We start from the raw sequence: 16,335 nt of genomic DNA, 5'->3' as shown, positions 1-16,335 counted from the left end.
ACTCTTCAAAACACTGCTTATGCAGACCTCTTCAAGGGCAACGCCAAGAACCTGGAATCAACAGGATTTCTGAAAAACATCTTTCTGGGATGGACCAAAGAAATACACCAGATGCCTCCAAGTTGTGAGCCCCTAGGTGCAGTCTATCATTGGTTATTTAGTAATTTCTTGTTAGATTACCTTTGCATCAGATAGTGCATGGCAAAATAATTGTATTTTTTTAAGTACTACCTAGAAAAAAAATCCAGAAATTTTATTTTTTTAATTTGGATAATTAAATACTATACGTCCTCTATTTATCTTCAAAGATCATACAATAAAGGAAAAACTGCTCTTTTGCATTTTTATTAGTGGTTTAGAAATGATAATAGAACTAACACCAATTACTTGATAATTTACTATGCTAAATTTTAGGAAGTAGACATAAATTCAATTATTTATTTTCAACTACTTATTTTCTTATCTTATGAAATTGGAATAATTATAACATTGGTAGGACCTTTCAAATAATATATCTTAAAGTTTTCACTATATGTTGAAGACGGTCAGGGTTTTTAAATGAATCCACCAAAGACCCAGAGTTGGTTGGTGGCAATCTCCATTTAGTGTTTCTACAGCATGGATGCCAGAACCTGAACGGCCTGGGTGAAAATCCTGGCCCTGCTAACTCACTAGCTATGTAACTTGGGCAAACTAGTTAATCTCTGAACCTCTGAGTCTTCATCTCTAAAGCTGGATAATATTCTCTACTTTTATAGTATGGTTGTGAGGATTTATCATATAAAATGTGCTGAGTGCCTTCAATGCCCTCAGAGTACTGTAATTACCCCCCAAGTGTTATGTTCTTTTTCAGATTCTTGGCTTGGTACATTTCATTACAACATAATCAAGTCCATGAAAACAAGAAACTCACCTATAAATCCCTGCATTTCCCAGACCAGCCCAGTGTCATGTTCTGGAGATCTTAAATTTATAGACCCGGTTTCTCAAAATTTATGAGAAAATGAGAACCCAAACTGGGCGGCATGATAGCTATTTCCTGGTCCCAGCAGTACCCTCATCAAGTCCCTGGCTGCCTCTGCTAACAGTCTACTAATAGGTATCCACCTGTACTCCCCATTCTATGCTGCAGTCTCTATATAATTGGGCTTGTGCTCTGGTTCCAGTTATAATTCCCTTGGACTCTGGCACAGGTAAACTCCCATGAACCTCTGCCTATTCTTCTCATGTTTGGGAAACTCTTTCCCTCATTCTTTTTTTCACTTATCAAGCAATTTTTTAAATCTCTGCTACATGCCAGGCATAATGCTAGATGCTTCTGAATTTGATTAGACCTTGCTAGCCTCTTCCCCTCTTCATGTTTCCTCCAGTTATGGTCTGGGGGCCAAACTGGCTGGCCCTAGAGAACTAAGATGCTTTACTTACTTGACTAAAAGCCCAGTCACTGCTCAGATATTCCTGATACTGCTGATGTTATGAATCTGCTCACAGTATTATCTCCTTTGCTATCACTTACTGCCTGGGTTGGATCCAAGTTTATACCACGTCTTCAAACACCACCATCTATTCTAGTGGCCATCCTCTTTTGAGTGGCAACCCTTTTCCATATTAGTCACCTGGCTGCTTCCAGCTGTTATAATTCTGTAGGCCCAGCTCTAAAGTTCCAGTAAGCAGCTGGTTATGACCGTCTCGTTTATTTCTGAAACTGCATATCATTACCCTCATCAAAACAGGGCTGACTACAAAAAGGATCGAAAAGCCTCAGGTGGGGTTTTGAAGGCAAATTTCCTGGATTAAAGCCTTCTCTACAGTCATTAAAACCCTAAATGCTTTAAAATTGAATAATTAAAATGACTTCTATACTCATTACAAAAACGTCACTCTGAATGGAGTCTATTTTTAGACTATGATCTCAGGATGCCTTTAGCAGAAGGGTAATTCCACATTCAAATCTAGTCATATCAGGGAAAATTAACATAAAGCCTGAATGGGCTCACAACTAATAAAAATAAATGCTCTGTCTAAGCAGAGAATTTTCCAACAAAAACACCAGAAAATGAGGTAATTTTTCTGATGGTTTCAGAAATCTGTGATTTGTTGATTTTTTTTTTAAACAACACATATTTGTTACTAGCATTTCAAACACATGAGCATAAATGGTGTTTAGAGTTTGTCCCAGGATTACACATACGATGACCCTGAAATGGCCTTGAGAGTAAAACTCAAGGACTAACTCAGGAGATGGGCCAAGACTTCACAGTGAGGAACGCACTGTCATGACCTGTTCTCTGCCACCTGGGAACCACACTTGCTGATCTCAGAGGTGCTCCCAGTCACCGAGAGGGTAGAGCCTGCCGGTCAGCACGCTTTAAATGTTGAAGTGGAACAAAGTATCTCACATCAAGGAGAGATATTATATATCGACTATAGTAGTAGCCACCCCAAGGATTTATCAGATCTTTGAAACCATATGTGAGAGTCGAGTGTAAAAGAGAACTCTTGTCCTATATTTTATGCTAGAGACAATGATTAAACTTGTTTTTAAACCAAATGGAAATCCCAACACAGACATGTGAAATTAACAGGTGTCACAGAAATAAATTTAAGATATCATATTTTTAAATGAGTCCCCAATAATGGAAAAAATATATCAAGTTAAAACAGACAGAATTATAATATTCTCTCACCTCAACTGTATAGTATTGATAATTGGTATCACTGCCGATTGGATTTGGAGATCCCTCCCACCTCGAAATGCAATCCCCCCCTCTTTTTTGGAATGATTGGTTCATTAAGTTCTAAGAGAGAATAATAATTACATTGAGTTCAGGAGTTAAAATGTATCAGGAAAAAAATTAGTTAGCATACATGCTACAGTTAGCATATCAGAAAAATGTGGGTCTTCATGTTTCCATGACCCCATAATATTGCATATAAGTCAGTGACAGGAATATTCCGATCATTGCAAATTTCAACATGCATTTAAACACAGAATTACTATATCACAATTAACATCAGAACATCTTTTGTAACCTAAAATTAGTTATGATATTTATCTCTCACATTTTTGTGGATAAATGTGAGTAAAGGTTATTAAAGTCATTTGTCACATACACCCTCCTCCCAAATCCAAATAAATAAACAAACAAACAAATAAATAAATATGCTCAGAATCAAAGGTTACGTACATACACTGCTCAGTAAACATTAAATCCATATGACCACCTACAGTTTATAAAAGTTTGCTCTTTTCTTAAAAGCTCGTGGAGTTTCTGCCTCTCCTGATTAGTTCTCCTTTGATGAGACTTTGAGGTCCATGATATGGATTCACCACTGTCAGAATTTTCCTAGCATTTGTAACTACAAACTAGTTTCAATTTAAGTTTAAAACAATAACAAAGGCTCCTTTTCAAGAAAGAGAACTGTACAGATTCTCTTTAAGGAGGGAGGAAAGGGAAACATTTTCTCAAAATTAAAGATGATATACACCAATTTTTTAAATGACTATTACTGTTAAAGGTAGCCTGAAAATGCACCTTGACTATACTGATGAGTTTAACGACCATTTTAAAAAAGACCATTTAACATCTGCAAGTCACAGGATTTAATTTGAAGGGAGTTTTCAGGGACAAACATGCTGTAATGTAAATTTCCACATGATTTAGCCAGAAGATGAGTAACTTTACGGTGTGAAAATTGTTTCCAGGGTTTGACTGCTAGTTTGGCTAGAAAATGCTAGGTAATATACTGTTACCTATGTTCACTTGATCTAGTGCAATCACCACTTTAACACTGAAAGTGAGCACTCAGAATGACAAACTTCAGGAACGAGAACTGAGAACACACTTACCACGGGTTGTAATGGGGCACCGGGCATCATGGCGTTGGCTAGTTGCATTTGCTGGGCCAACATGGCCATGTTCTTCTGCTGAATCAAGTTATTGCGCCCATTTATCTCCAATTGCGTTTTTAAGTGGGGGGGTGGGTGAAGATATTTGCAGTTCTCCCTGGAGCAACGACCCTAAGAAACAAAAGCAGAAAAGATCACCTTAAAAAAATAATAAAATCCACAAATCTTAAGAAAATCATAATGATGCAAACCCGTCACTTGAATCTACCGTGGGTCTTTCACACAATGAAAAAAGTCCAAATCACTTTATTATACATTTCGAGTAAATAATGAATTCACTCAAGTGTATTATCAAAATGAGATATTAAGACATGTGAAAAAAGTTTCAAGCTTAAAGAAGCTCCTGTATTTTAATATTAGCACTAATATTTCTAGATCCAAGTTTAAAAATCTACAAACTGCCAGGGCAATATTAAAACACAGAATTATCAAATAAAATATTAGACTCCTTCCATAACATCGTCTGGTTAACTTTAATGAACCCAAAAGAATGATGAAGTTTTACCATCTATTTTTACTTGTACTGAGTCGTAAGGAAATGAAATTAGAGGACTAAAGGCACACTGTTATCTTCAGTAAAACACCTTTACACGTATCTCACAAGAAGTAACATTAAAATTACTACTAAGCATTATAAGCCAATATATTAAGAAATGTACAGATGAAAAGAAGAAAATTCCCACACATTCCTCACTGTGTATAGAGATTAGTAAGTATAGTGAAATATTGGTGAAAAATGTAGCCTTTAACCTTTCAGTGGTAAATCTAGTCTACATCACCCAAGAATTATAAAACAATAGAAACAGACATATTTACCCTCCAAAAAACTTAGAGTATAAAATGGAGGAAAAAAATAAGTTACTATAAAACAAGAAATGTGAATATACCTTTCTTTTGGGATGATTCTTCTCATCAAAATATATATATTAAAGTCTGTATTATGCAATATTGTCAGGGATTGACCCATATTATTTCAATATAGTATTGTCAAGTCATATTGATAGTAACTTATCTCATGAATTACCACCTTGACAACTTCTTTCACTAATAAATCTAATTAGAAGTGTTTGTGAGGGTAAAAGAAAGATTTAATTGAAGCCATCAACCACCTTCTTGAGCTTTCTTTGATTTTTCTAAGAAAAATCTATTTACCATAATTTGACCTAGTACTGTAAATTGACTCAGAAAACTGATGTTTATATTTGTGAGAAAATCTGTCACAATTCTAATTTGAATGATTTATTTCTGGCTCGTTTTGATGAAGCTTTTTAGGAATAAGTTCATAAGTTTATATCATAGGATACTGCCTGTTATTTGAACAAGCTTTATGTAATAAAGCTTCACTAATAATATTTTAGGTCAGGAGGCAGTAGAGAACAGTGGCCAATAGCAAGGACCTTACAGGTCTCAGGACCTGGGGTAGAGGCCTAGCTCTCTCACTCATCAGCTGCATGAATTGCATAAAAAACTAACTTCTTTAAGCCTCAGGGTTTTCATTCATTTCAAAATTGCTATATAAACTACAAAAAAATAAATTTATTTTTAAGATTAAAGAAGATAATGTCTATGTCACACCCTCGGTACTGCATGGCCCCCTCCAAGGAGCAGGGGAAGGTCAGAAGCTGCTATTACCAAACACTCCCAGAGCATTTTAAATTGTATACACAATAAGAGAAAAACAAAATATTGGCATGAAGGTAATTTTTATAATATTTATTAGTTATGGCTATTGATACATTCACAAGTAAAGTAACATTTACATATCTATGACCTATTCCATCTGAAATCATCATGCTTGATATCTGTTGAGATCGTGAGTGTATTAGCGTAAAAGCATCTGGATGCAAAACAACTTTCATAAAAACAACACTTCGAGTCACAAGATAAACCACAGGGAATGACTGGCCAACATAAATAACTCATGGATGACACATGGTCTGATGTCAGGGATATCCAGTTGGGGTCTTTTAAAGAAAACCTGCTTTTTCAGTACAAAGAACAACTTGGCTCTAAGAGAAATTCTGCTTCTCAGTATCTCCACATCACATTTCTTACTAAGATTGGATTTATTTAAGTGCAGATAAGCAGGGTTATATCCACTCTGAGGATTCAGTTACTGTCAATTGACTCAGATCAGTGTCTAGAGTTCCATAAATAGCACAGAGACAGCCCTGGGCCCTGAACCCTGCTTTGTCAACACTAACACTGGTCTTCCTGGCACTTCATTCTAGTGCCTCCCTTGAACACAAACCACCAGGGCTTCCTACCTAGGAACACAGCCTGGATTGAAATAATGAAGGAGAGAAGCCACGTGCAAACCAACATATATTCTGTATCCCCGCATCTCAAAACTTTTAACAGAAACTCGGACCTTTGGTTTTCGTTTTGTCTTTACTACATCTACTCAGGAAAAATGCCATTCTACTACACTTCCTACATAGGCCACCTTTCCATGTTTAGCTTGATTTGACTGGATTGCAGCCTCACTTTCAAAAAGCTATGTTCCTAAGAATCAACTGAGGACATTTTGTGGCAAAGTATACAGACTACCAAGCCTCTTCCACAGAGTTTGTGGCAATAGGTCTGGGGGCCAGGGATCTACATTTTAACGGTATTCCAGGTTATTCTGATATAGCAGAAAACACTACAAAACACAATTCTGCAAAGACACGTGAATTTTTCATTGACATGTATGGAAAAAATAACTGAGTAGCCTCCGCAATTGATATTAGATAAACTTAGCTTCTTAGGAAGGTCAAAACGTGTTTAATGCTTACTATGCTGCTGAATAATTGTGGTTTGACAAATAAAAAGGTCAAAAGCAAGTTAGAATAAACATCCTCTTCCAGAGAATTGCCTAAGCTCTGAGGAAAACCACCAGTAGCAACCCTTCTAGAGAGTTCAGGTAAATATGACATTGGTACCTCTCCACATTCATCCATCTCTGAGTTCCCAGCACTGTACCTCAATAAGCATTTGCAGAATGAATGAATGAACACTTCTTACTAAATGCTTAAAGATGAATTCGACTGTAAATCCATCTGGAGACAATGAAGATAACAGAATAAAAACTAGATCTCATACCAAATTTTGACTCTGAGTTGTACTAACCTAATGATGCTTTTATTCAGAGGCCAGAAATTTGAACACACAATAAATAAAGCCTGCCACAATAAAAGGAGAAAAAGTAACATGAGGCCTGCAAGTTTCACTAGGGAGGAAGGTTTGTGAAGGGATTCAATGTACTTGGTATTTTAAAATCTATACAGTGACAATACATTCTAAAAATCTAAAAACAGAAATTCAATCAGTATCTTGTACTCACATATGCAGATTTTTGTATAGGAGCTACTACTCTACATCATCAGAGATTTCACCCCAAGATACAATAAACTGGGTTGCTAGGATTAATGCAAAAACATGAAGAAGTTTTTATTCAGTTTTGATTGCTACATGCAGCTCCCCTATTGCCATATAATTGTACATCTGACCAAACATAGCTTGGTTCAAACAACAGCTTTGTTCATTACTTGCCCTGTGACCTTATGGAAGTTAGTTAACTTCTCAGAGTGGCCATAGCTTTCCTGTAAACAGTAAGAATGCCATTGACCTCACTGGTGATGTATCAGAATTGAGCAAGATAGTGGGCCAGCCTCATACATGGCTCCTGGTATAACAGGCTGGCAATAAATATTAATAATTTCTCTCTCTTTCCTTAAGTTCTCAAGCTAATAACAAGCAGCAGTTGCTTAACCTAGCACCCTATCTGTTAAAGGTACTAAAAATAATACAAGTAGCAAAACTCAGTGACAGTACATGTCAACCATCAATAACATAAGCTTTCCCCTTAATCATCATTTTCTATTTGCGACATCCACTAAGGGAAAATGCCATTCTAATACATTTCTCACAATGTTATGCTTCTGCGGTTTACTTCTGTTGATGGCACCGAAATCTTATTTTCAGTGAGCTGGCCAGCTGACTAGCAGGCCACACTATACCGCCTATACCATAAATATCTTAGACTCCATTCAAGGAGGCCTTTTGTAAGTTAACACAACACAGATTCCGAAGACATCATTGTAATGCATATACTGTATATTTTAAGGAAGCAGAGGAAGTTCAATAAAATATTGATCCAGAATAAGTCCATTTTTCTCTAATAATTTTTCTACATCTTTAAATATAAGTAACCCGTCCAGAAAAAGTAAAAAATGTCCCCTTGTAGACCATTTGAGGCTAATGAGAGATTAAGTCATCAAATCCTCAATTTCTAAGGTTACAAACTGTTAAATTGTGAATTGAAGGATTTTCTCATTAGCCTTTGAAATTGGTACAAAGTGTGTGATTCTAACAAGGGAAGATGTACATTTAGATTAGTTGAGCCTCAAAATAAATGCCTGATTAATTTTTAAACATTATAGTGTAATTAAGTATACTTTAAAGTGATTACACACATAGTACAAGCATATATAATACATATCTAAAAATGATATGTATGTGATGTATATAGTGAAGTATAAATTGTAGAATAAAGATAAAAACTGAATGAAACTAGAGATGGCAATTTAGAGACATAAGAAACTATTTCTCTGCTATTTCTAATATTTATTTAAGAACTAGCTAACAATCAAAAATAAAACATCTTACTTAGAAGTTGGCCAAACTTAATAAGACAAAAAATCAACATTATATTTGAAAACTGGAAACACTAATTTCCCATTTTTAATTACACTTCTTCCATCTAAAATAAAAGGAATATAGTGACCTATGAGGTCAGAATGTAAAAAGTCACCTTATTAAGTTGCCAATGGTAACTATGTGGTAGGATGAAAATTACTGAGTCACATTTGCATAGACTCTGAAAAGAAAGGGGCAATCAAAAAATTATAGGGGCACCAGCTAATACTCATATGTCTTTTCCAACTTTCATTGGAAGTACTGGTTTTCTGGTAGACTGTTCAAACTGCAACCATTTATTTCAATTGTTAAAACTAATATTTCGTTTGGAACAGCTGATATATGCAAATGTTTTGAAGCACTTTCTGAAGATATTCACTGCTCAGATATTGGCCAGAAGCTCTGGCAAAGGAAGCTGGGAGCTTCCTATTGAAAATTGCTACTGGTTTGGGTTGGTTTGGGGTTTTTTTTTCCCGCTAAGATAATACAACTATCTCAGAAAAATTTTGCCAAGGGGGGAAAGAAACCCTTTGCAATCAAGAAATATTGTTTCACGCTTTTCCAAAATGATGTTTTTTTATGGTTCTGCCATGCTTTCAAATGATCAATTCTAAGGCAAGGGTGAGTAAATTTACATATATAATATTTATTTGAAAAGTATAAGTATCTAGTGGTAGGAAATGTACGGCAGTTTAAAAGGTGATTAAGAAAAAATTATATTTTATACACACACAAATATGCACACACATGCATATACGCTCAAATGTTTTGTTTTCATTTAGGGAATGAATATAAGTTTAATTAGCTCTAGGAATTACAGTTTATTGGCTTTTGCAAATATTGAAAACAAATTAATTGCATCTAACACACAGGATATTGTAGCTCTTAAATGTATATATCTCCTTATGATTTACTTGTTTCCATAAAGGACTTGTGTCGGCTTTAAATTTTTTAATTTTATTTATTTATTTTAAAAATTTTATTTATTTTTTGGATGCTTTGGGTCTTCGTTGCTGCGCGCAGGCTTTCTCTAGTTGCGGCGAGCAGGGGCTACTCTTTGTTGCGGTGCGCGGGCTTCCCATTGCAGTGGCTTCTCTTGTTGTGGAGCACGGGCTCTAGGCACGTGGGCTCAGTAGTTGTGGTGCACGGGCTTAGTTGCTCCGCGGCACATAGGATCTTCCCGGACCAGGGATCGAACCCGCGTCCCCTGTACCGGTGGGGTGATTCTTAACCACAGCGCCACCAGGGAAGCCCCTTGTCAGCTTAAAGAACACACACATCCTAAAAAGAAGTTCAAGGTTTCTCAACCTCAGCACTATCGACATTTGGGTGGCTATCTTGCCATTGCCATTTCGGTGGCCAAGTCTTTGTCGTGGGGCCGTTCTTGCCATTGGAGGATGTTTAGCAGCATGCCTGGCCTGCTAGATGCAGATAGCACTCCTGCAGTCAATTATTATTTCTTGATATTGCCAAAACATCCCTGGGGGTCCGGGGCAGGCAAAACCATCTCCAGCTGAGAGTTATCCACTCCTTTATACTTAATGGACTTTAATGAAGTCCGTATTAGTCTGCTCAGGCTGCCATAACAAAATACCATAGACTGGGTGGTTTAAACAACATAAACGTATTTTCTCACGTTTCTGGAAGTTAGAAGTCCAAGACTAAGGTTCTGGACAATTTGGTTTCCACTAAGAGCTCTCTTCCTGGCTTGCAGACAATCACATTATTTCCTCACATAGCCTTTCCTTGGTGTATGCACGCAGAGAGCTCGCTCGCTTGCTGGTGCCTCTTATAAAGACACCAATTCTGTCAGATCAGGACCCCACATTCAGGACCCTAACCTTAACTACTTTAACCTTAGTTATTTCCTTAGAGGCCCCATCTCCAAATGTAGACACACTGAAGACAGGACTTCAACATACAAATTTTATGGGGACACAAACAGTCAGTAAAAGGGGCACACATAATTTAAAAACTGCTAACCTAAAGTTTTTTGTAAGTAGCTTTAAATATATTCATTCTTACATTTAAATGGTAGGATCCTTTATTCTGGGAATTTCCTCAAACATAAGATAACGGATTTGTACTATAAAACCTGGCTCTAAAGGAGTGGGTGGTTGACCAGTTATTCCTTCCAATTTTGCAGAATTCTAATAGCCGCAGCTTCCAAAAACTTTCAAAGTATGAATATGTGAGGTTCAGTATTTGTTTGTTTTGGTTTTAAATAAAATTATTTTAGTTAAAATAAAAACAAAGACTGTGGTATATCAAAGACTAAATAATTAAATTCCAAAATCATATCAATAGCTCCATTCACTTGTTAACTAGAATACTGAAGAAACTGACTTTTTTTAAGGGCAAGCAACATTTTCTTGATTTCCCTACAGAAAGTCTTTTCAGGAAAACTAAAAGTTAGACACGTACCCCCTCCTTTGAAAAAGAAGCTATTGAGAAAGATAAATTAAGTAGCCAGAGAACCCAGAAAAATAAAGATTTCTGACTGCCAACTGGAATTCTGGTGGACCCATTGCATAGTGTAGTTTTTAGTCATATGTAAATGGATACACGTGTACGTATGTAATTATGCATATACACACACATATATGTTCACCCCAATTGTATACCTATTTCTAAGATCAGTGTATGCACTACAAACTCAGACTTTGCTTTTGTTGCAAATTTAAGAAACTTAAGATATATGACTAAAATTTTTATTTCATCCTTTATTTGAGAAAATACATGAGGACTTTTAGTAACCTATAGAATAAAACCTAAAGGGATACTGTACTATCATTTAGTAGAAATTCCTAAAGTAGTCAAAACAGATATCTTCATTTTTTTTCTTAGAAAGTCTCCAGGGGGATTTCGCTGGTTTGATGTTATTGTTTGTTTGGGTTTTTTTGTCTTACAAATAGTATTCTATAGTATATCGCAAATGAGATGATGCTTGAACAATGCAGTGGGCCGGGATGGGGGCTTGGTTGTTAGGGACACCAACCCTCACACAGTTGAAAATCCAAATATAATCATATGGTCGTCCCTCGTTATGGGAGGTTCAACATCTGTAGTTCAAGAACCTCAGAGAGTGTGGCATTGTTGCATATTTATTGAAAAAAATCTGCATATAAGTGGGCCCGCACAGTTCAAACCCATGTTGTTCAAGGGTCAACTGTAGTACATACATTGTTAGTAAGTCAAAACTATCTATTTACTATTTTTAAATAGTATGGTATACTACATAGTAAATAGATAGTATTGACATATTAACAGGAATTTTTCTTTTTTTTTTTTAAATTTGAGCTACATTTGTTTATTTGTTTTAATTTGGCTACGTTGGGTCTTTATTGTGGCAGGCAGGCTCTCTAGCTGCAGCATGCGGGTTTAGTTGCCCTGTGGCATGTGGGGTCTTAGTTCCCCAACCTGAGGTTGAACCCACGTTCCCTGCATTGGAAGGTGGGTTCTTGACAACCGGACCACCAGGGAAGTCCCTATTCATTTTTTATTCTCAAATATTATGACTCTTTAAGCCAGATTATAAGTGCACCCTTGTACTTATTTCAGAGTTTTACCATCTAAAAAGGCTAGAAAATACTCTTTAAAACAAACACAATTTCTGTTTTAATTTCCTCATTGGACTTTCAGGTAACACCAGGAACAAATGCTTAGCATCCCCATAGAACATGGAGAAAGGAGTCATTTCTCCTCTTATTTTGCTGGGCAATTAATCTCTAGTCTCCTAAACTTAACATGAAGTAAATATAGCAACATTAATCAATATTTAAAGCTTAACTTTCTAGGTGTAAATTTCTATTTCTTCATCCAATCAACATAAGGACAAATGCTTGGAACTCAGGTCAACATAAGACCTGGGAGAATTTTCTCCTACCAGTAAGAGAAAAAAGAAGCAGAAATTTATAAATGTATTTTCACTGAAATATTCCCTATTTCTTTATTTTATTTTACTACAGATCTGAAGTGTTTTCAAATGAAATGCAATATAATGCAAATTTTGATTTTTTTCCTTTTCCTGATCCCATAAAAAGTTCATCTTTACATATAAACTGTGGCTTAATAACTATTGAGACTGCCAGCAAAAGAAAGAAAAGTACTAACACACATACACATCCATACACACAATCTATTGAGTTTAAATTTGTAATTTTACCATGGCCTGAAAGAATATAAAAGAATGTAACAGACACTGTTTCATGGGTATTAAACTTTATCGCATCCAAGTCTAATCTGATTTTAGGGAAGCGATTCTTGGTTAGACTTTTCTAGCTATTTAAAGAGGCCTCTCCAGTATTCAAATGTTCTAGGCACTATTTTATAGAACATTCCTATGTTTGATGACGATGATTCTTGGACATGAAAACCAACAGTGACATTTACAAGACTCCAAAATATCCTCAATGCTGACGCAATATCAACGCACTCTAACTCAAACATCGGGATACTATGACTTTTTCCCCAGAGAACTTAGGAGCTTTAATTGCACAACTCCCATTAATCATCTTGAAAATGGCATAACTGAAACTCTACACGTCTAGATAAGTATTACGTAATGCATGAGAGTCGGGTTAGCTGCTGCTGAGGAGGTGGAGAAAGGGAAAAAGGCAACAAATCACACACACATTCTTGTTACAAAAATACCACTCCTTTCTCCAGCAGCTTTTGTCTGTGAGAGATCAGATATACATACAACTGTGACAGCAACAGTTATATCAGCACACAATTTTAGCTGATAGTCATCTGAAGAAATCTTAGCCTCCTCAGAGAGGGCCCACAGGGATCTTATATTTAGAGTTGCTTTTGATGGGATGCTGTAAGAAGAAATGGTCTCACTTTTTCCTTCTACTCCTGGCCTCATCTATGCCACAGAATCCCACAAAAGTGTGTAGCCATCTATGAAGTGCTATAAAGGGTTTAGCTGGCACCTATGGTCTCCCACTATTCCAGTCTTCCTGGGCTCCAAAGATGGGTCTGGCCAGCATCCCTAAGCCAAACCAGAGTCTCCATGACCTTGTGAAAGCCCAGTGACATTTGGTAGGTGCCAGTATCATTAAACAGTCCAACATTTGTTGGCTGCTTTTTTATAGCATCATAAAATTGGAAATGCCAGATCACTATGTTTCTATTATTTTTTTAAATTGCTTCATTATTTTTTCAGTACAGCAACTGTCAGACTTCTAAACTGTTTGGAGCAGAAACACTTCTGAAGTTTTATGGTATCCAAATCAGACAGTCTTCAATGTTGGCTAATAATTAAAAGCCCTAACATTTACATAATAAAATTTAGAGCTCTATTTGTAGCGCATGCCTTTCAATTGAGAAATACAAAATGTTTTACAGATAGTACCCAATTCATCATCATACCATTATTAGGTGGATTACAGCATGACTGTCTATATTATATTTCTAGGGCTTTCCTGAAGGTAAAAAGGAGGTAAACTTCTTAAGTCAAAAGTACATAATTTTTTCCTTAACAATCTCTTGGAAGACTTGTTTAAGCAGTTCTTTATAGAACTATTCTAGCTCTTAGTGCATTGATAAAGCAAAAGCTCTCCATCTTTAAATACCTCTCCAAAGGAGAAGGAAAGGGGTCCTCACCCAAGGACACATAACTGAACCCAGACAGCCCAACTACGAAGTTGGTTCTCTTCACCATTACACTAGAGGTAATGGTAACCACTACACTATCACTTGATCATCATTACATGTGCGTGCTTTTCTAATCATGGCTCACACTAAACACAGAAGACTTTATCCAGAATAGGTCAGAACCAAACGGATGCTTCAACCCCCTTGAGTTCTGCAAAGGAAAAGATGTTTCACAATATAAGCAACTAATTTTGGAGGAGATTAATCCACATAGTATTTCCAAAGTGTAATGAAAAAAATTAGATTCTCTCATAACTTCCAGTTTCTCTGTCATTCTTTTTCTTTCCCCCTCAGCAGGACCTGTACTATAGGATCAACAGCAGAAAAGAAAATAATTGAACACCATAAAGTTAAATTTCTGCTTCACATTATCCATTTCAACAAGAGCCCTAGTGAGTCAAGAGGTTCTTGGATTATCTATGGATTCCACTGACCTGGCCTCTGTGATTTAGATAGATCACAAGTAAAGAAAAGGTGATTTTATACAGAAAAAGAGAATACATTACATATATTAAAAATAGGGCTTCCTTGGTGGCACAGTGGTTGAGAGTCCACCTGCCGATGCAGGGGACACGGGTTCGTGCCCTGGTCCGGGAAGATCCCACATGCCGCGGAGCGGCTGGGCCCATGAGCCGTGGCCGCTGAGCCTGAGCGTCCGGAGCCTGTGCTCCACAACGGGAGAGGCCACAGCAGTGAGAGGCCCGCATACCGCAAAAAAATAAAAAATAAAAAATAAAAATAAAAAACAAAATTAGACAATATAGAGAGGCTTTAAGGGGCAAGACTTTCATTCAGCAACAAAAAGAAAGTAATGGAAATCAAAGAGGTAAAACATTTTGATGACGTCAGCTCAAGAATAATAACACCATTGCTTTTTATTTATATGAAGCATTTGCTATATTTATACCTTCTAGATCCTACACATGCCTACAAATATACGAAAGTAAACCCTATTTTTACATCTCTAAAATAACATTTATTATTGGTTATGATAAACCTTTAAGTATAATATTATGCAATGTTTTCAAAGTCCCATTTCAATATTTCCCTTGTAAACCTCCCATCAAAACCCACTAGATGGGATAGTGTATATTATGCATATGATTGGTGCTTAAATAGTTTTCTAAACTATAACAGATGTCTAAAATTTTGGCTATCAGTTTTACATAGAAATTATTAAATTACACTGCTCTCCAATCTTTTAGAGACATCACTGACTTTGCCAAATAACAAAGACCCTTCCTTTTCCCCAATTTTTCATTCCAAGTCCTCCGTAAACCTCTGAGATTCCCTAACTGAAGACACACATTGTCACTAGCTTCCTGACCTCACAGATTCTGCCTCAAGTCCAGCCATTAAACACTACTGCTTCACATAAACAATGACAGAGCACAAGGCAAAGGTGAGGCGACAGAGGTCCGCACTACTGCTGACCACTGTCTCCTTCAGGCAGATCAACTTTGTACTTGAACAAAATGTGCTCAATGCCGCTGGCACTGCCCCCGTAGGGAAAGCACTCCCCTCCCCCCATCCCCATGACAATTTGCTAAAATTGTGCACAGTCATCAGCTCTCTCTCTCTCAGACTTCAGGCTGCAGCGAGGAGAAAGACAATTGGCTCCCGGGCCCAGAACACGTCTCTATTGGACGCTGACTGCAGCAGCATAGGCGGTAGGCTGAAAAACAATCTCTTAAAGTAAAAAAAAAAAGCATCACAACACAGGTTATCTGAGCCTGTCTTCTCCTCTGCCCCCACCCCCATCCCCAGAGACTTCCACTGGCTTTCTCAGGCAGGTTCCCAAACATCTAAAGGAGTAACCGTCAACAGAAGTTACTTGAAAATTATCTCTGGGAATAAAACAGGAAATTTTGAGAAAGAGTTCATATATTTCTGCTATCCTTGAATAGCTTTCTGGAAAATGATCCACTTTAACAATAAACAAATAAATAAAAAGAGATGCCTATGAACTATGGAACTCTTTCAAAACATCTATATGATGAGTCTCTTAAGGCAGAAGGGTACTGAAGTCGTGACTTAAGCAGAGGCATTTGAAAAGCTTAATCATTACAAGGTGTTCTGTTCTA

The 16,335-nt window shown here is 36.7% G+C and overlaps 1 protein-coding gene across 17 annotated transcripts in view; it reads right to left on the bottom strand.

Moving 5' to 3' along the window:
* The window catches only part of MBNL1 (muscleblind like splicing regulator 1), a gene marked incomplete at both ends in the record, with an annotated part of 141,495 nt that overhangs the window by 31,046 nt on the left and 94,114 nt on the right, over window positions 1-16,335 (bottom strand). For all 17 annotated transcript variants that reach the window (XM_079704162.1, XM_079704171.1, XM_079704172.1 and 14 more), the window contains one exon: window positions 3,851-4,021. In XM_079704162.1, coding sequence (XP_079560288.1) covers window positions 3,851-4,021 — 171 coding nt within the window. The remainder of the gene's footprint in view (window positions 1-3,850; window positions 4,022-16,335) is intronic.

This window comes from Hyperoodon ampullatus (assembly GCF_949752795.1).
Source record: "Hyperoodon ampullatus genome assembly, chromosome: 5".
Classification (NCBI taxonomy): Eukaryota; Metazoa; Chordata; class Mammalia; order Artiodactyla; family Ziphiidae; genus Hyperoodon; species Hyperoodon ampullatus.
The sequence above is the reverse complement of the archived record's forward strand: the minus strand, read 5'-3'. Positions and strand labels throughout refer to the sequence as shown.